This window comes from Rousettus aegyptiacus, unplaced genomic scaffold, assembly GCF_014176215.1.
Source record: "Rousettus aegyptiacus isolate mRouAeg1 unplaced genomic scaffold, mRouAeg1.p scaffold_m13_p_6, whole genome shotgun sequence".
Taxonomy (NCBI): Eukaryota; Metazoa; Chordata; class Mammalia; order Chiroptera; family Pteropodidae; genus Rousettus; species Rousettus aegyptiacus.
The window spans coordinates 104,092,270-104,113,346 of NW_023416309.1; the positions used below are offsets into that span (position 1 = coordinate 104,092,270).

The window sequence follows — 21,077 nt, forward strand, 5'->3', positions numbered from 1 at the left end:
TCTCTGAGCTTCCTGTGTTTTTTAAACACTGACCATGTGTTTCTTTTGGATATGAAATTAAACAACAAAACAAACATATTTTGGACCCTAAGAGTTCTTCTTCTTGTTTTGTTTTCATTTTCTTGCATAAAGAGATCATAGTGTCATTTTCTTGAGCATATTTACTTAAACAGGAAGGAGAAAAACCTATTGACAGAAAAACCAAATAAGCTTTAAGCTATTAAAAAACTATCAAAAAACAGAAAACATCATGTACTGGCAAGCACGTGGAGGTGGAGAAACTGGAAATCTTATGCATTGCTGGGGGGAATGTAATATGGTGGTAGCTGTTGTTGAAAACAGTATGGTGGTTCCCCCAAAAAATTAAAAATAGAATTACTCTATGATCCAGCAAGCTCACTTCTGGGTATATACCCAGAAGAACTGAAAGCAGGATTTCAAAAAGGTTATTTGTTCACCCATGTGCACAGCAGTGTTATTCACTATAGCTAAAACATGGAAGCAACCCAAGTATTCATTTACAGATGAATGGATAAGTAAAACGGAGTATATACATACAATGGAATATTATTCAGTCTTAAAAAGGAAGGACATTCTGCAATATGCTACAACATAGATGAATCTTGAGAACATTATACTAAGTGTAAGTCAGTCACAAAACAACAAATACTATATGATTCCACTTACATGATGTACTCAGTATTCAAAATTTTAAAAAACAGCAAGTAGAACAGTGGTTGTTAGGGGCTGGGGGAGGAAAAGAACAAGCAGTTGTACATCGTTTAATGGGTACAGAGCTGCAGTTTTACAAGATGAAGAGGGTGATAGAGACGGGTGGTGATGATGGTCGTACGATGTGCATGTACTTAGTACCACTGAACTGTAAACTTGTAAATGGTTAAGATAGTAAATTTTATATTATGTGTATTTTATAATGATTAAAGACCACATATGTGTGTGTATGTGCTATGACTTAAGAACTATAGAGGCTACAACTGTATTTTTATATCATTTGTATTGTTAAACATGCACAATAGCAAGAAATTTTTTAAATATGCAAACATAGATAAAAATAGAAGTTCTAATCTTTTATTCCCATACCCTAATGGTAGCCCTCGGGAGGCCCAAATCCTCAGATCTGACGTGCACTGAATGGTGATGTCTTTTTCCAGCCCAGGTCCCGCTGTGCACAGAGGACAGAGGAGAGGCAGCAGTGGCCAATGGCTGACATTAATTTGCCTCTCTTCCGCCTTCCCTTCTCTTGCATTCTAGTGTATAATCCTTGTCCAGGGTCTCAAGAATGTTTAATCCTAACAAAGTCAACTATAATGAATTCTTAGCAAGCAGCAAATCCCAGGAAAGTTTAGAGAGAGACTGAGATAGGACCTGGATGTAAATGCTACTCTCCAGCACCATGGAGATCCTTGAGAAACTACTGGGTGAATTAGCAAGATTTGAACTAGCATAAGGTTTACCAGATAAGTCTCTTGCGTGCTTAGAAACGAAGAGATCCCAAAGTCTTAAAAACACTGTTTATGCAAAAACCTGTGACAATGAACTAAAAAACTTAAGTCGAATCTATAACAAGACTGTAGTGGGAGAAGGTGTGTGGCCAGCCAGCTGCTGCGGAGAGACTTACCTTTAGTATTTCTGGTTCTTTGATATCCAGAGATCTTGTGTTCCAGTGTTGTTGACTTTTACATAGTCTGTGATGTTTATGAGCACTTGGTGGTGTAAAAAACCAAATCATGCAAACCGCAGTCATGAATCCCAGGCCGATTCCCAGAAAGAGTCCACTCGCGTAGTGGGGGAGGGGGAGGATGAGGTACGCATAGACGCACAGTATAAAGAAGGCCAGCGTCTTCACTGGTAACTCCGGGTGCTGCATGGCTGAGTCTACCTCGTCGTCACTGTCAAGAGCCGGCCCATCGTCCGCCAGCGCCTCTGGCTTGAAAGGCATACCTAGGAGCTTTTCAACTTTGTTCTCCCCCTCCATTTCCAAATCAAACTCCTCAGCGTACAGTTCACAAAACTCTTCATCTTCTTTGCTCACTAAGGCAGACAAAGAACATTTCTCAAGGACTAGAGAACTTGTCTTCAGACCTAAGTCCTTCAGGCTGCTCACCTGAGAACTTTTCGGTTCTGCCTCTCTCGCGGGCTCATCGGTGGACTTTGGGTGGTCACTTCTGGGGATGCTGGGATCACTTCCATCGCCATCCCCCTCGGAATCACACTCCTCTTCCTTGATGCTGTAGTTGTTATTGCTTTCCAAGTGACCATTCAAGCTGGACAGATTGGAGAGTTCTGAAGCACTTGAAGATAAGGCTTTGGGCCTATGGCTGCCACTTTCTTCCCCCATAATTTTACTGAAGAGCTGAAAAGGCTCGTATATGACTTCTGAAAGGCGTCGCTTAGTGTCTTCGATTTTAGCCTCCATTTCGGGCACTTTAAAAAAGGAGCGCGTATCAGAGGGAGAAGTCAGTGGGGAAGAAGGTGCAGTTTTGGAATCTCCACCTGTGTTTCGTGGCTGGGTGAACTGCTTGAACAGGTGTAAATTCAGCTTGGAGTCAGGTGGTTTATAGGACACAGTATCTGACTCCTGCCTGGAAGTGTCTGTGGACAGAGACTTGACTAATGTCTTCATCAAGTGCCTGTGCCTTGAGGGGTGTGGGGGTTCTTTTGGCTCCACCTCAGTTGACAGGGACTTCACAAGGCTCATGAAGGGTTTTGAGCTGGAAAGGGTGGAGGATGAGGCACTGGATGAGAGGACAGGAGACTTGGAAGGAGAGGACAATGGGGAGGAAGAACTGGTTTTCTGCTCAGAAAGGGATGACACACTGGGAGAGCTAGCTAAGGGCCCTGATGAAGACGACCCTGGGGACAGAGCCAATGGCACTGTACTTAATACTTGCACTGCTGGAGGAGGGGACTCCAATAGCTTTACAGTGTTCTCGGAGACGGGCAAAATGGCAGGGGACTCAGACAGTCCATCTGCCAGGATGGGCTGGGCCACAGGGCCAGTGGGGTCATGGCCACCCCGAGGTTCAAGATAGAGGTCTTCCTTGGCTTCGAGCCCCGTTACAATGCTTTGGTCGTCCAGCCCCTCCTCAAGATACTCCTCCTCCTCTTCCTCCTCCTCCTCCCCGGATGCCGAGAAGTGGATGGCAATAGTGTCTCGGGACACGGACCTCTGCACGTGCACTCTGGGGGCTGATGGTTTTGGCATGTCAATGGTTTTTTCGGCATGGCGACCATTCAGACTTGTCATTGCCAGCTTCACAAGGGCTTAGGCTCTGTGAAAACAGCAAGAACACCAGAAGTCAGAAAGTGGTTTCTCCCCAGGAGACAATGTCAGGTACAGACAGGAGCATAGACGAAACTCACTTCTAAACGGTGATTATTATCCTTATACTTGGCAGATGGCCACTATTGTTCACCTGAGTAGGTTTAATGGTTTAATTTCCACCAGATACATTCCAGTTAAGCATTCTCTTTTATGCGCAAACTACAAACCAGTGTTAAAAATGCTGTACAATGTCTTCACAATATCTGAGTAATCATTTCCTCCCTCTTAAGTGGCTCATTTCTACAAGCAATTCTATATTTCAAGGCTTGAAGTACCTGCACAAACAGACGTTATCAGCATTACTTCAGAAGTCCGACAGAATAAAATACAGCATCCTGGTGATTTTGAGAAATCTTGAAACAAAAATTTCACCATTGGTTTTCTAGCTATAAAAAGCTAACCCGGGAGGGTTATTGCTTCCATTGCAATTTTCACAGCAACCCTAACAATCACTTGGCTCATATCTTCCGCCAACACTTACACTATCTTGCTAGTGCAAGTAAGTAGCAAAGTATCCAAGAGTAGAAAAGGAAATATGCAAACTAATTACTATGACCTGTTGGCTTCTTTATTCCGGAAATGGTAGTTACCGTAAGACCAGAGAATTTAGGCAGCCACGATGTTCTGAGGCTTCAGGATAAAGCAAAGTGATATTTTAAACTGAATCCAAGACTCACAGGGCAGGAAAATGAAGCATCAATGCTATAACCCACAACCAGCTGAAAACTCTAAAGGCTATGGTGAGAGACCAGGAAGCTACACTTGCTGGCCTTCTGGGAGCTTAGGAGCGAGCTGGAGAGAGGACAGACACCTGAAAGGCTGGACATCAAAACAAAAGACACCAAGCCCACTTTGTGAGATCTACTTACTATATTACCTCTCTCCCTCTTCATTTAAGGTCCATTTACTGAACACCAGGTATAACAGGTCCTTTACAAGACTGAAATTAACACCACAATCTGGAAAGAGACCCTGTCAAAAGAGTTAAAACACACCTGAGGAGTGGACTTCAGGCACTCTGAGAGGGAGGTAGGACATTTGCTCAGTCTTTTAAATTGATCGATAGGTTGTGGCGGAATGGGCATAATTAGAAAGAAGGGTCAAAGGCATGAAGATGAGCATGGACGTGGTGTGTCCTGCGACACAGGTCTATTGTCTACCGCCAGGTGGATGTTGGGCAGCAGTGGGAGACCATCAGCACTAGAGAGGCACCATGGGAGAGTGGAGAGTACAGCCTTGGGACCAGGACACAGGGCTTCTGGTACATGCTTCTTTTCCAGTTGACTCTATGGGACCTTGAACAAGCTAAGACCTCTAGGTCTCAGACTCTTCATCTGTAAAATGGGGGATCAAGAGTCCTTTTCAAATCTAAAACCCTCATGTTTATAGGTGACTGTTCACAACCACATATAATACATTTATACAAGTAATCTACCATAAACAATCAACATTATGGTGCTTGCTTGTTTCTTTAATTTGAATAACTTCTACATTTAAGTTCTTCTGCTATATATTCATGTTCAAAATGCTGGCAACTAACACTACTAACAATAGAAAAGATAAATGGGAGGCAGGAAACAGTGACCTTAAATCTAGAAAACAGGAAATAACCTAACAAAGAAAAGAACTACAGTTCAGTCATAACAAGGACACATCTGAAACCACACATCCTCGGTATCAATGCTTCAGAGAAATCACTTTCACAAAAACTTTCCAACAGAGTTTTCCCCACGCTTATTCATGACCCCTAGGCTCTCCTATCCCTACTGGATCCAGGAAAAGAGAATGATCTCAATCTATCAGGCAAAGCAATTTAAATCCAGGAGCTGGCAGCTGCTGAAGGAGAGGATCTAACAGCTTTGCAATGTTCTGAAAATCCAGAAAGACAAGGCAATCTAGAAAGACACAGCCTTCCAGGACAATCCTTCTCTGTTATCTTTCAGCCACAGGTTTGTAGGCTTAGTAAGAAAAAAGATACCGAGTGCAACACATAGTTTTCATTTAACTGTCACCTAGTTTTACAAGGGTAATTTAAAAAGAAAATTATAGAGGTAATTTTTAAAAAAAGTTTGGTACTTGATAATTCTCAGCAGGCTGAAAAACGAGCATCACTTAATTGCTTTAATAACATAAAGGATGATAAGGCTGCTTCACGGGTAGTGGGGGCTGCAAGCGAAGGTGACTGCGGGCACAGGTACAAACACAGAGAGCACGATCTGGGGGGCTGAACGGTATGAACTGGTTCACCAGTGAGCAAAGCAAGGGTAGAGGAGCCCTTCCGTAGTTGAGGGTGAGATGGCCTAGGAATTTTCGGGCAAAATCAGGTCCAGTCCAGGGCCAAAGGGTGAAATGGCAGCGCATCCCAAAGCCTTTGGTCTGGGCAGCCAAGCAAGGCCCCAGGGAAAAGTGAGTGGCACCTGCCCAGGAAAGGCCACGAGGGGCCTACTTGCCCTATCCTCCCCCATACAGTCAGGGCCCTCGACTTGCTGGCTTAAAGGACCTCTGCAGACCTCTGACCAGACTGTCTTAAGGCTGTGTCAGCCAACAATGCCTGCGTCAGTCAACTGGGCCCATGGAGAGCTGGGTGCCAGGTAGCCGGCTGGGGCAGGCGGTCTGGCCCACCATCACTAATGTCCTTCTCCAAGGCTCAGGCAGTAGATTCTGAGATTGAGAGTGAAATACCCCAAATCCACACTGACCAAAGCACGGCTCTACGTCATTAATTTTTTGGTTTGTTTTTTTTTTTTTTTTGCTTGTTTTTACTAAAATCTGCCATATGATGCTACAACAGCACCACTATTTTTAAATACAAGAAAATCCCAAGGCTCTGTTTGATCATCTGCAAAATGAAGGGATTAGACTAGATTAACAAAAGCTGCTTCTAGGACCAAAACTGCTGGATAATTGACAGAGTCCATGATTTGGGTTCTAGACAACCCACTAAGTCAATCCCTCCTCCTCCTAGGGACAACTCCAAGCCCCATGCTCTCTGTCCTCCCAATGGCTAGCTGCCAGGGCCAGCAAAACTGACCCTCAGTCACAGACTTGGAGGACAACCAAAGTCAAGAGGAAAGAGCACCTGACCGTTGCTAGGAAGATTACACAGTTTGTCCACAGCCACAGCGTTGACTGAGGGGGAGCGTCTAACACTGATATCTTGGTGCCTTTCCCACCAGAGCAAGCAGCCTCCTCAAGCATGTCACGCACACTCTTTATTACTGCTCTGTCCTGCTGGCATCCGCCCTCTGTCCTCCTCCATGAACAGTTCTCCCAGGAGCTAAGAGCTTGGTTCTCAAGAATCAGCAAGTGACCAAACGCACTGAAAAGAGTCTCATTATCCATCTGACAGTCTAGCATCACAAAAAAGTAACTGGCCTCCTGCCTTCTATTAACCAAACTCAATTATAACCAGGCGAGGGAGAGAGACAGAGAGAGTTAGAGAGCCAAAGACAGACCGACCACCTTATCTCAAGCCTTCAGGAAATGAAACTCCAAAAAAGGAAATTTCCTTCCCAAGAGGTCTCTTTCTTCCAAAGCCACCAGCAGACCACTAGTCCTTGGGTTTTAACGCTGATTTTGAGTCTTGTGAGGGGAGTGCCTATAGCTCACATTGTCCCATAGGATGATTTCCTGCCAGAGATATGTTTAAGCAAAAGTCTAATTTGGTCAGGATCAAACGGTGCTAAAGATTAACCACATCCAGCCCCCAAATGGATGGGAGTGGCAGAGGAAACAGTGACAAACTGAGGCCAGAGGTCTGGTGTCTGGGAAGGCAGGCTCCATGATCCAGCCCACTGTTCTGTTGAAAACTACTAAAAATAAATTCAATGGGAACCCAGAGATATGAGCTCTACAGAAACAACCCTTGCACTCAAAACACTGGACGATTCTGGCAATTTGGAGCTTTCATTTTAATGATCTCCTGGGCAGAATAAAAAAGTCCAGGGCTGGCCGAGGCAGAGCACTAACTGGAGACCCTTCCACAATGAGCTGGGACCCCAAAGGGCTATAACTACTCAGTCATAGGTGAACCAGAAGCAAAACAGCCCTCACTTAGATTTGAGAACTCTGAGGACATTATGCTGAGTTAAATAAGGCAGTCACAAGATGGCAAATACCACGATTCCACTCGTCTGAGGTATGTAAAGTAGTCAAATTCATATAAACAGAAAATAGAATGGTGGTTACCAGGGGCTGCGGAGGGTGGGAAATAGAGAGTTGTTTTTTAATGAATATAGACTTTCAGTTTTGTATGATGAAAAAGTTCTGGAGACTGATCACATAACAATGAGGATATACTTAACACTATTGAATTGTACACTTAAAAAGTTAAGACAGTAAATTTTATGTTATGGATATTTTACTACAATTAAAAATAAGAGTTTTTAAAATTTCACCATTCAAAACTTTACAATGAAATAATATAACACTTTGAACTACTTTTAATTGAATTAGAACGATTCTATTTAAAAAGCACACATTGTTCTTCAGGTTACACTACCATGTGGTTACATTCTAAGACAATAAATACAAATATATTTTTGCTCCTATAGCTTTAGGGGGGAAAATGCTATTTAGAGCCAAATGCTTTCTGAACCTTAGCCTTAGCAGGTATGTTTCTGGGAAGCATGAGCTCTCGAATTGTTCTGTCGATGTGTCTTTCCTAAGGCCTTGACTATAACTCCCCATTAAAGTTACTATGCCTTGTAAAGATGTATGTTGCTCTAAGACTGAGAAAACCCCTGATACACGTTTCTCTCCCCAGCACCTATGCAGGATCTATTCTACCCAGTCTAAAAACAAGGAATGGATCAATGGTTCCCATTTCATCTGATTTCAAAAAACAAAGGCCTCAAACAGAAAGCCAGTAGCCAGCTGCCCTTCCTATCACGAACTCCAAAGAGGCTATCAACCTCAGTACATTTGGGGTTAGAATACTAAACAACCATAAAATTTATTTTATTTCTAGTCACTCAAATAGGTTATCATCATTAATTAGGCTCTAAAAAAAATCAACAATAATATTGTACATTCAGAAATGAAGAGCTATTTCAAGACTCAATGTTGGTATTTATTAACTCAGATTAATAACCTCTGAATCTGGTGGTATCTTTTTTTTGGGGGGGGGGTGCTAATTTTCTATTAATAACTGCCCTTCCTACCTCCAGCTGTATTTGAAACAATTCAATCTTAGGGTACATAAAAAGAGAAACCAGCTCCTTCCAGGATGCTCACCAATTCAACTGCTTGGTCTTCCCACATTATAACAAATAGTAATGTGGCCATTATTATTATCACTATTAATTTCTAATTCATATAGATTAGAGGCAATGCTGAGGAAGAAAGAGAGAAGGAAGGAAGCAATCTTGGCTGAAAATTGATCTACAGGCAAATCATTTTATTGTGCTTTGCTTTATTGTACTTCACAGGTGTCATGTTTTTTATAAACTGAAGGCAAGACCCTCCATCAACAAAGATTATGACCCCCTTTCTTGTGATACTCACTTTATTATGGTAGTCTGGAAGTGAACAAACCCACGGTATCTCCAAGGTATCTCTACAGTCTCCAGATACAGAGTTCAGTAACACAGCATCATCAGAGGCAAGCCTGGTTTGGAATACACCTCCTTTTTCAGGAATATTGTAAATCCTTCAAAGTCATTATTAAAAGTCTTTGTCCATGTAAAATTCAGCCCGTTAAATACTTGCTGCCTCTGAACAAGTTTGCACCTGGACATATGAGATATGAGTACCATCTGCTACCATGGCTTGTGTCAGTCAACAGTTTTCATTCAAAAGTCTTGGCAGAGGAAAAGAGGCAAGCTGCGTTGTATTGCAGAAAATGGTTTAACACCTCTTACCTGTGCATTGTAAAATAGGATTTGGTTTTATAAAAAGTAGAGAAGAGGCTTTAAGACTCAATTTTTCCACCTTGATGCTGAACAGTAAACAGTAACTCTGGTCAACCAATGTAGAAAGGTCTGACTTAGCCTTAAAATCTCAAGTACATCTTAACAGCTATCCCTTGATTCATTTACATTCAGCGAAGCAGCTAAGAATTGCCAGTAGCTATTCTAATCTGTTAATGCTCCACCTTGTAAACAAAAATCAATATTGACATTATAGATAATGAACTAGCTCTAGCCTTAGTTTCATTTTAGAAAGGGAGAGAAAAGTACTTCCAGTACAGGCAATCCTCCCGAGGCACCCTGACTGTTAGAAATTCCTTTCCCATTAGTTATTAGGTTCCCAGCCCCACACTCACAGCCCAGCAGGGGCCTGCACTGCACACAACACAACACAACACAACACAACACAGGATTTTTACTGCTCGTAAACAAGTCCACCTGCTTCAGGCACTGCTTCAGCTTTTGCCTGCCATGAGGAAGGCCCGCCTAGGAAAAGCGCTACATCCCTGAAGGAAAAAGGCATTCAAAAGAATCAACACAAATAGAATTTTGCTTTACAGACTGCTAGATTGTTCTAATAATGAAATCCAAATTCAGTTCACAGTAACTTATCTAAAACCAGGTCATGCCTCCAGCACAACCGCACAAGGCCTATGGAGGCTTATAAAAGGTAACAATGGTGACATCCCCTGGAGGGAACTCAAGGAGAAAACAGATGGACATCATATAATGACATTAATATGAAAGCAAAACATACCTAAGGTAATGAAAGGTATGACCAAATCAGATGGTGCTAATCAAGAAGTCTGGGAAGAATTTTTTTTTTTTTTTTTAGCAGAAAAGTCATGTATGTGACTTGGGAGGAAGAGATATAGAGAAAAGAATATTGCAGATGTGAAACACCAGCATATGGAAAGGCACCGAGGTGAGAACCAGTCCCATCAGGACGAGCAGGCTGCCAGACCATTAGTTTAGCTGCAGCTGAGGGTGCTGTGCTGATGGGTAAGGGCGGGGAGTCCATTTTTAGTTTAAAACCTTTATAGCGGCTAAGTGTTTGGGTTTATAAATATTTAAACCTTAGGAACCAAAAGCACACTGTAGGTTCCTGAGAAGTTTGAAAACTGAGTGTAAACGCTTGTTTCAGGTAAGTGGATGCCCGGAACCTAGAAGACCATGGTGCCGAAAATCCAGGAGGATAAGAAGAGGGTGATGATGGCTGTGGTCACAAAATAGTCCATTTCAAAAGGCGATGCTCAAAGGGACAAATGCTAACAACAAGTGAATTTGGGAAAGAGTATAAGACGCTCCTTGTTCAGTTTTTACTTTGCAACCATGAAAGCCTGAAATCATTTCCAACTTAAAACAACAAACGCGGTGTGCCCCGCCCTTGTTTGGCTTTGGATCCGCTGTCACGTGTTGCCTCCTTCCGCTTCCCACTGGCTCCAGCTGTCAGGATTATCAAGCCTGGTTACAGGTAGTAACAAGAGGAAACCAAAGTTTTACCATTCCTTGAATTTTTTAAACTTTATTTTGAAATAATTAAAGACTTTCAGGAAGTTGCCAAAGTAGTACAGAGAGATCCCATGTACCTTTCATCAATCTTCCCTTAAATTTTAAACTCAATCTTTAAAGTCAGATAAATTCCAAGTGGTTAAGAAATCAAGTTTTAACCACAGGCCACTAATTCACCCGTGTAGGAAAAACGCATTCCAACTGACAGAGTGAAATTTCCTCTTACGAGGACTTTCCAACAGTCACTCTTAAGGTGTTTGGTGGTCAGATTTAGAAAGGGGTCATCGATAGGTACTTCCCAAGTACCCAAAGGTTCAAATGGCCAAAAAACAAACCAATGAACAAAAGAGCTCGACTTACTAAAAATAACAGAGAATTAGAAAACAAATCAATGAAACAATTTCAGCCATCAGTTTTTAAAATAAAATCATGATCTTCAGAATATAAAAATGTACTAACCCACTCCCCACATCTTACCCACAGAAAACTAAGGCACAGAAAATTCATTTTTACAAAATAAATAACACCACATGTTATGTATTTGTGTATGCATGCATGTATGTATGTTTGTATGTGATCTATTTTTATATTCACGATTACACAGTGAAGTATCGGCAAGGCCTTTGGCTTCAGTTCTACTAACTAGGTAGGAGTCTGACCCTCAGGCAAATTATTCACCCTAACGAAGCCTCTGTTTCTGCATCTACAAAATGGGAATGGCAAAAAGGAATGCTTAGAAAATTAAATGAAACAACCTATGTAAAGCACTCAGCATGATCCCTGGTACAGAGCAAGCATTCCCTAAATGTTAACTATTCTTGTAAACATTTCCTCAAGTCAATAAAGATTCTTCTACATATGATGTTAAATACCTATATAAAACGACTATTTCATAATCTAACCATTCAACACAGGATACTATTATTTTTTTTGCTGTCACAAATAATGCTGCAATCCATTATGATGCCTGATTATTTCCTTTGTAAATATTTTTAGAAGTGAAATTATAGGGTTGAATAGCATATATAAATTTTCAGTTCAATTTTTTAAAAACCACAATTTCTAGCTCATCATAAAAAACCTTCAAAAACAGATATATGAGAAAATGTGAAATTTTCTCCAGCTCTTCTCAAAATCAACTGTTTTGAATGTAACCTTCCAGGGTTTTTTTTTTGGTATGAATTTACAAACATACACGAACACATCGTTTTTGTTTTTAGTCTTAAGTGAAGTCATTTGATACACATTGCTTTGCAGTTTGTTTTTCACTATTTCCTGAACCTCTTTCTATGCCTATAGATAAAAATCGACTGGCACACACACATTTTCTACATAGCCCAGATAAACCGTCATCCACTTAATCATTCCTTTATTGATAGGAATTTGAGTTTTTTCCAGTTTTCACTGTTACAAACAACGCTGCTTTGAAAAGCCTTCTATTTAAATTTTCTGCACAGGGCGAGTCTACCTGTGAACCATACTCCTAGAAGTGGAATTGATGGATCGAAGGAGGTGCGTATTTACAATTTTGAAACTGTCTTGCCTATCTGTCCGATTTACATTCTTACCAACCACGTATAAAGTGTCCATCTCGAACCTTCGTCAAGACTGAACACTATTTTTAACTATTGCCAATCTGATGGCTGAATAAATGGCACCTCAACATTTAGATAATCATTTCAAGTTTTTTCCCCTCTGTGTCTCTTCTTCTGTTGACTTGTCATTCATATTTCTTGCCCAAGGCTTTTTTTTTTAATTCACATTATGTATCATGGATAGTTAACACTTTCTCTACCCTGTGTGTTGCAAATAGTTCTCCCCATCTCTGACAACTGCTCAGTTGGTAGCAGAATCAGTCGCTGAGAATACATACCCAGTGAAGCCATGAGGCAGCAGGGAGAGGAGCGCCAAGGAAGACCGCGACCCTCACGTCACATTGAGGGAGCTCATCCGCTTCACCTCCCTGAGTTCTTCCACTGTTAACTGAGGGGACCCTCCTCTAATGTCCTCAAGGAATTTTCCAGAAAGCTCTAAATTCTATAAGGCTATGATTCTACAATTCAATATCCATGGAACAGAACCTATTTAGAGTCCCGCTTTTCCATTTTACACCAGAGAAATTCTTAGCAACTGCCAGAGCCAAGCAAAGGAAACCTGAATACACTGGAACAGATTCATGTGCCCAAGCGATTACGTCAAACTATTCTTCTAACAACACTGAAACAGTTCGTCTCACATTAACAGCTCCTAGACCTCGCAGACTTGTCTCGCTTGGCCCAGCTGGAGAAACAGCCCTCACCTCTTCCGGTCACAGGTGTCTACCAATGACAGAATCTAAGACACAGATAAGTCGCACTTGCATGTGCTGTGGCAACAGAGAACAGGTGTCAGTCCTCCTCAAACATCCCACCTCCCTCCCCACTCACTGCCCACTGTACAAAAGGTCACTCCTGCCCAGAAGGCCTCTGCTCTGGCTGAGATAAGGACAGAACTCTTACTGGGCTCTCTACCCCAATGCCTTGTTTTTCTTATGCTTCACGAACATCACTCCAAGTACAACCTTCGTCTTCACCTTCTAGTGGATTCGAACTGCACCACCTCCATGTTCCCACCACCCACACCTCTACAGCACCCTGCAGACCCTCTAGTGACCATGTATCCTTACAAGGCTACAACTCCAAGTCCTCTCACAAGAAACCATCTTCCTACTTTGCTTGGCTTTTTTTTTATTTATTTATTTAAATGGGGAGGAGAGAAAGGTAAGCAAAGAGCTGGCCTAGCTTTTAAGACCAAACCACCATCTATACCACCCTCTCTGCATCGTTAGCACTGCTACCCATTGCCTGTGAGACATCCCCACCACCGGGCCTGAGTCACTTCCGTGGCCAGGGACCTCCGTCCCAGCTAGAAAGAGTACGGGAGGAGACGGTCATGTGGGGTTGCTGTAGACCCCAGCCAGGAGGTGGTCCATGCAGACTTGATCCATGCCATTCATTGCTGTTTCCAGGAAATCAGCTCATTGATTTCCAAGTCAGATTCCCTCTTCCTCTACCCCTCCATTAGTATGACTCCAGGCCTTGTCTTTTATCCAGGCCTCCAATTTTATCTTCCTCCTCTCTCCCTCTAAGCAGATGGCCTTGCCCCTAATTCACTGGGAATGTGGTAGGAGTTGCCACCTTGCCTCCCATACTCAACTATATACACAGATCACTATTCCAACCCCTGGGCTAGTAACTCTTCTATCCATTCCTCTCTATCCTCCACCCTCACCCAAACCCTACTCAAGTCCAAAGAGGCCTAATTGTAAACCCAATGGACCCACTTGCCCGCTTATTCCTGCCTATCCCGACCCAAACCCACACTAACGCCATCTCACCCATCAAGGACCACTGCTCTTCCCACCACCAAGGCCCCAGCCTCAAAGGGCCATCTCTGAGGTTCTCCTCTTCTTTATCCTCCAAACCTCTTTAGCTCCTCAAGTCCTGTGGACTGAGTAGTTCTTTCTTCACCTCCCTCGCACTTCAGCATTTCTTTCTAACTTCATCCTGGTCCCTAGTCTCTAGCCCACATGCATTCTGCCAGTAGATTAGCCTTCTTTAAACACTACTCTCACCATTTCACTCGTTTGCTCAAAAACCTATCATGTTCCTGTGTCTCATCTAATCTCCTTGGCTTTCAGGGCCCACCATAACCCAGCCCCTCTAACTACTCAGCCTTATTTTCAGATACTCTCCAATGTATTCCCACCATTCTGGTTGGGTCTGTTGAGAACGTCCTTCCCACCTCCATTTACGCAGCTCCCTGTGCTAGAAAAGCCCCGCCCCCTCTCCTCTGCCCTGTCAAGTCGTAGCATCCTCCACGAAGGCAGTGGCACTCGAACTGAACCCCACGCTTTCCTCCTAAAAAATCCCAGCCTCTTGGTTGACCTCCTAAAACATTTACATCACACAAGTAATCACAGAAAGTGAATCTTCAACCAAGAATAGGTTGAGTTTCAAAAGTGCATCAGTAAGTCAATTGTTTGAAACTCAAAATCCATTTATCCTGAAGGAAAATAAATGAGAAATAGGTTTCTAGGCCCACAAATCTTACACAATCCACAACGTAACTTTTAACTATGGTACAAACGTCCTTTCCAACTACACAGGACCACTATTTAAAATATAGCTTGAGAGGAAAACACATTGAGTTCAGATAATTCCAGGACCCTAGAACTAGGGCCCTGTCCACACTCCATAAAACGACAATTCTAGAGAACAGAAAGCCACAGGCCCAGGGGGTAGGTAAATCTTGACATTTATTCATCCACCTGCCCCAACCAGACTTCAAGTCTAAACTCCAATTTCCAATCCCGCCCAAGGACATGAGTCTGCTTTAATTCGTGTGTGAAAATTTCCCACTCAACAGAAGCAAGACCCGGGGAAGGTACAGAAGAACTGGACGTGCCTGCCCGCAGACTCACAGGTGCCTAGGGAGCAGGCAGAAGATGCTTCCTCCCATGCAGCACGGGGCCTGCTCCAGTGACTTCCAAGCACCGCATGGAAAAGGCACCAAGGGGAACATGGGAAATTTTCTGATTTGTCCAGAGAACAGAGCAGGGCACAGATAACTTAATTACCATGCAGAGGAACTTGGTGGCCGCTCCCCAATGGGGGTTAGGTTCTAAGGTCAGGACAAAAAGCTACTTATAGCCAAAATTACCCAAGAGTCTCTTGAGTCTCCCACAAAGTACTGTATACATGCTTCACGCGAACTTGTAGAGTCATAGTTGTGCCCATTCAGGTTTGAGAAACTTCAAAGACAACTAAAGGACAGAACTAAAGAAAAGACTGAATATGGGCTGGCCACTCACACCACTCTGCCCTTAGGAAGACTAACAAATCCCTAATGTGGATGGTAGTTCTCAGGGGCTCCTGCTTGCCTGCAGTATTTGCTCTATTTTGTTTTAATATTAAGCCTCTGTGACTTTAATACATAGTAAGAGATGCGTTTGTGGTAGGGATTAAGGTAGAAAGTAGTTTAAGTGAGCTGAGAAGTGAATGGGTCCCATGGTGCATAGAAAAACCTGGTTAAGAACTGGCATTAAATAGATCTACTTCTGGGTCCCAGTTTCACTATTTTCCAGCGTGTGAACCCTGGACCAGCACGTGACCCTGGACAAGTTACTGCAAAAAGCCTCCTCTTCCTCCTAAATAAATAAAATAGAAATAATAGTGCCTACCTTATAGGGGCTGTTAGGAAAATTAAGAAATAACACGTAGTATATGTAAGCTATTTTTATCATCAGCAGCAGCAGGCATAGCCCATACCGACTTGACCAGAGCTGACCCCACAGCCATGTTATCAAGGATGAAACAGACAGCTTGTCTCCAGACTTCTCTAATCCCCTGCACTAGACTGTCTTGTCTGACTTCAGGTTTAGTTCAGGCAGCTGTGAGCATTAAGAATGACATACACAGAGGCAAAGTAGAAATATGGAAAGGGTCTATATACTGTAATACAACATGAAAAAGCAGAACTTTTTGGGATGATGTGTACACATCAAACACAACTATGTAAAAGAATGTACAATCAACAGGATTCTAGGAGGTTACAGAGATTAAGTATTAATAGTTAGTGCTTTATTGTGAGTTATCTTTGTTTGCTGGTTAAAGGGATCATTTTTAAAATAAGGGCACTGGATGAGATTTGTAGGTTCACCAACCTTTTTTTCCTGTCCCCTCCCCACGCTTGCCATATGTTTTGAAAGATTCTAACAAATGATATTTTACAGTAATTGATTAATTCTGTTTACTATTTTTTCCATCTCAATGTTGATCCAAATTTTACCCAACACTTCACATTTATAAAGGGTTCATAACATGATGAAATCAAATCACTACCACAGGTGTGATGATGATAAGCACAGCTAAGCAAGCAAGAAACAATCCAGTTGCTTAATTCTGATCGTCAAGTGCACTCACATTCAAGGTCAACCTCATTCTAAAGGTAGGGAGTATGTTCAGTTTGAGGAGGAGACCTGATATCAGCTCTAAGAACAATGTCTAGAGTTAAACCAATCCTGTCTCAGAAACTCCTATTATGTCATCCACAGCCAATCACAACTTGCGATCAGCATGAAACCATAAAGGCCTGCAATCCAAACAAAAGCAAGGAAATCTGACGATTTGGGTAGCTTTTGAGTCCTCATCCTAGGTAAATGTACAGTTTCTATTTAGCCTTTTGAAATGAAAATGGACTCCTGGTTCCCACGGGATCCTTTGCAGATGCCAGGCTGGAACCACCAGCCTAGGTCAGCTCCACCCAGCAAACTGTGGTGGGGCAACAGCCAGCCCTAATCACCTTCTTAATCCTAGTTCTCATTTTGGAATTGGGCGGAGCGGAGGAGTACCAGAAAATCCTAGAAAAAATCTTCACACAGATGACCCGGCCCCTCTCCCCATCTCATGGCTTATCATAGTTGAGGAAGGGGCTTGGAAAGACATGTTTTAAAAAATTCCCCAATAAGCATAGCCTATATGTAAATGCACACACATACCTTACCATGGAACTAAGACTCACTGGTCTAAATCAACTTGGAATATCAGAACGTATTACACTTAAACACACACACATGAACACACACACACAAAAGGTGATGGAATCACCAGGAATTTAGTTGGGGATACAATACAAGCTGTTCCTGAGCACCAGGAACTAGTTAATCCCGTCTACGTCTGTGTTAGAAGATACCACCTCAGAGGCAGTTGCCGGGTCAGAGGCAACTGCTCTGTACTTACATGGAAAAAGAGGCCTATTTTCATCAAGGTCAATTAATCAACTACTCCAGATATTTTTAATGAGGAATCAGAGGTGTGTCACTGCTTCCATGGACACAGGACACAATCAAACTGCACCGAGTTCTGTTCCCGATCTTTGATATTCTTACCTGCACTGTTGTGTTGTGGCCTCATCTTCTTGAGCTCGTCCTAGCCACCCCCCCCCCATCCCCAATCCAGGCCCAGGAAATAGAGTTGACCCCAGCCAGGGCCTCCACAGCTGCCCATTCCTGAAGATCTGTTTCATTGCAGTCTCAAGACCCAAGGCAGAACAGAAGGCAGAAATGAAAAGCAAGTGGAATAAAAAGAAACTTGGATGCACAAAGGAACGAGAGAAAAAGCTTCTGAGCAGATCAGAGAAAATAAGCACGAGTAGCATTTCATAACCAGAAACACGAGCGCACAGCTTGGAACCAACCCATCGATTCTGGAGGCGCCGTAAACCTGATGGCTGTACTGGGATTCCACCGCCATTTCAAAGACACAAAGGCTGTAAAGTTGTGATCTTGATGTTCTCCTGTTCACAGGTCCAATAACTGCCTGACAGCAGTGTCCTGCCCTTTCCCGATAATTAGTGTTGAGTTTGTTGTTGGGTGGGGGGCGGGGGGGGAGGGTTCTTCAAGCTTATGTGGGTCCTCAGAGAGTATCCTCTGCCAAAGCAAAATGACAAAACAGGAGCAGAACTTTCTGACCATCCGCTTGCAATTAGGATCCCATTAAATCCCACTCGGATATCCCCCAAAAGCACACTGCCTGGGATGGCCGAGGCTACCCGCAAAGAGCCCCAGCTCAAGAGCAGCCTCACTGGGTCTGGATTTTCTGATCTGTCAAATGAGGGCGATGATGGTGAAAGCCCGCCCCTCAGATTGTTGCAAGAAAGAAAAAATGGGACAGCACTTCGTAAACTGTAAAGTTTAGATACTGACAGCATAGAAATGTTGTTATAATTAACTACACTGCTCTCTCCCTATGGATATGATAGAGTAAAGTATATCAAGGAAACATTATTATTTGTTCTCAAAAGATCCTACCTGTTTGGCAGTTATTCTATTTAAGTAAAGATGTAAAATGGTTATTCTTTTCTTGAGAAAGTACAGGTTTTTTTTCCCTCTAAAAACTTTATGACCATCATTTACATTTCAGTAGTAAAGAACACTATTTGTGCACTGAGCAGATAGGACCCAGTCAACTGAAGCAGCCAGAATTACCTGTTGGAAGAAAGGAGGGCCAAGAGCCATAGAGATCCAAGTCAGACAGTCCTAATTTGTGAGAATGTATCAGTAGGATTCTGAACCAATAACAACAATTAACTTTTACATGGGCCAAGCCTCTAAGTACTGTATTACTGTACTTAGATACTGTTATTATTTCCACATTGTATTATGCGGGGAAAGTGGATTAGGTAACTTATCAAGGTAACAAAGCTACTAACTGGGCCTCCTACTGCTAGGCCATGCTCTTCGCCACTGCACTACACTGTTTCATTCAGATACTTCCACGGACAAATCAATCCAAAGCCAACAAAAGCTTTCTACAGATCTCTATGCTCCAAGGAAGAGTTCCATCCATTTAACATTTATTTAGCACTGGCTGCCTGCCAAGCCCATCACTGAAAGTCAAAGATATTCCCTATCTATCCAGAGGGAACATCAATGCTAAAGACAACTCAGGAATGCACTGAAAAGTGCTTTTAAAAAGTTGCAGTAATTCACAGAACAGGCTAAAAATACTTTAGCCTCTCTACTGTCGTCGGACCCTCAAAGCCTACTTGGGACAACCATCAACCTATTAAGGAAATATGCTCCATATTTTGAAGACTTCCTTATAGTGAACCACAGGGCACAGCAAAACGAAATCCAGCAGGCCTCCCGTGGTACTGCCTGTCCTGTTCCACACCCTCTCATTCATTCCTGTATAGAAGTAAAAATTCTCCTGCATGAACCAAAGTTATGAAACACCTCAAACACTGCATATCCCTTTTTGTGTGCATATGGGAATATATTTTCATCTTCAGGAAAGTTGGTGAAAATTAGCTGGACTTCACTGAGACACGACAAGAGGCTACATTAGATGAGGGTCCCAGCGAGGCTTGCTCTACAGCAAATGTTCAAGCTATATTATTGGTTACCTGGTGACTTTATGGATGTCTCCGTCTTCTCTTTTATACTGTCTCAGGCAGTTGCAATTGCAGATTTTCCCCATGTAAAGTACTCCACGAAATGTTCATCTAAATGTCTCAAGGTACTACAATACAGAAATTAACTTCGAAAATAACGCCTAGTGTCAGAAGGGTACCAGACTAAATGTCTAATCGCTATGCTGTACATCTGAAACTAATGTAATATTGTATGTCAACTGTTATTGAAAAACAAATTTAAAACTTAAAAATAATACCTAAGTTAAAGACAAATTCTTATTTTTCCTCAATTTATTAGGTATATAAAACAAGTATTTAGAGTTGATTATAGACCTAAGCCTCTTTTAATTACACAGTTTAGGCACTGCTACAGGTCTGCCTGCACAAACATTTTAATGTTAGCCAAACTTTTCTAGTTGAGCACATGGAATTTAAGCTCTGACAGGTCATGATTTAGCATGTGGTTCTTGTCATTTGTGTCAGGCTATGATTTAGCATGCGGTTCTTGTCATCTGTGTCCTGCCTTAAAATTCACAAAGCAGCACAGTACTCAAGTGGCCCTCAGGGAGCCTGGGGGTTGGGAGAAAATCAAATAATCAATGCAAGAGCTATGAAGGAACAGGAAAGGCACCAAGAGATCACAGCCAGAGGGAGACCTGATCAGTCTGAGCATCCATGGAAGGGCCCTAGTAATAGGTGGGAACTGGGCTGACATCTCAAGTTGGTAAGGGATGGTAGCATGATTAGTCCATTAGGGAGAATGGCATGAGCAAGAAACCTGAGGCAGAAGCAAAGCCCAATGAAGAATTCCAAAGAACCCCTCTGGATGTAGTATGGTGTGCATAGCATGGGGGAAGTGGGGGGGGGGGCCGGGTCATGCAGAGGCTTAAGGCCACACTGAGGAATTGGTCTTTATCCCAAGAGCAATGAGGAACAACTGAAGGGTTACGGAGTCTGGCTGCAGTGTGAAAGCACACTGGAAAGAGGCAGTAAATGATTCAGGAAAGTCGGTTAGACTCTCACGACCTTTCGGGTGAGAGATGACAGTAGCCCAGATGAGGGAGGTGGCTGTGGAGATGAAAGGAGAAACTTGAGAGGGAGTCAGAAGACGAACTGCATGGGACTTGGTGGGTAGGATCTGGAGTGAGGAAGAAGATACTCTTAAGGACAAACCTTAGACTTTTTGCAAGACCTGGGGTGTACAAGAAGTACAGAGGTCAGCGGTCCCATTCACAAAGTCTAGAAATAAGAGGAGGATCGAATTAGGGGGAATGTAACAGGTTCCATTTGAGACATCTTCCAGTCAAACAACTGGGGACTGCCACAGGTGGATGTCAGAAAGGCGCTGAAAGTTC

The 21,077-nt window shown here is 42.7% G+C and overlaps 1 protein-coding gene and 1 long non-coding RNA gene across 6 annotated transcripts in view; one reads left to right on the forward strand and one right to left on the reverse strand.

Annotated features, from left to right (window-relative positions):
- The window catches only part of TEX2 (testis expressed 2), a 95,149-nt gene that overhangs the window by 45,819 nt on the left and 28,253 nt on the right, over positions 1 to 21,077 (reverse strand). For all 5 annotated transcript variants that reach the window (XR_004951239.1, XM_016128805.2, XM_036222027.1 and 2 more), the window contains exon 2: positions 1,640 to 3,293. Coding sequence is in view for 4 of the 5 variants with exons in the window: in XM_016128805.2 (XP_015984291.2) it covers positions 1,640 to 3,268 (1,629 nt within the window). In the remaining variant the exon portion in view is untranslated. The remainder of the gene's footprint in view (positions 1 to 1,639; positions 3,294 to 21,077) is intronic.
- LOC107502059 lies at positions 7,232 to 11,952 on the forward strand. Its single transcript, XR_001594912.2, has 3 exons — positions 7,232 to 7,484; positions 10,091 to 10,180; positions 10,400 to 11,952. It is a non-coding gene; the product is annotated as an uncharacterized LOC107502059 (long non-coding RNA).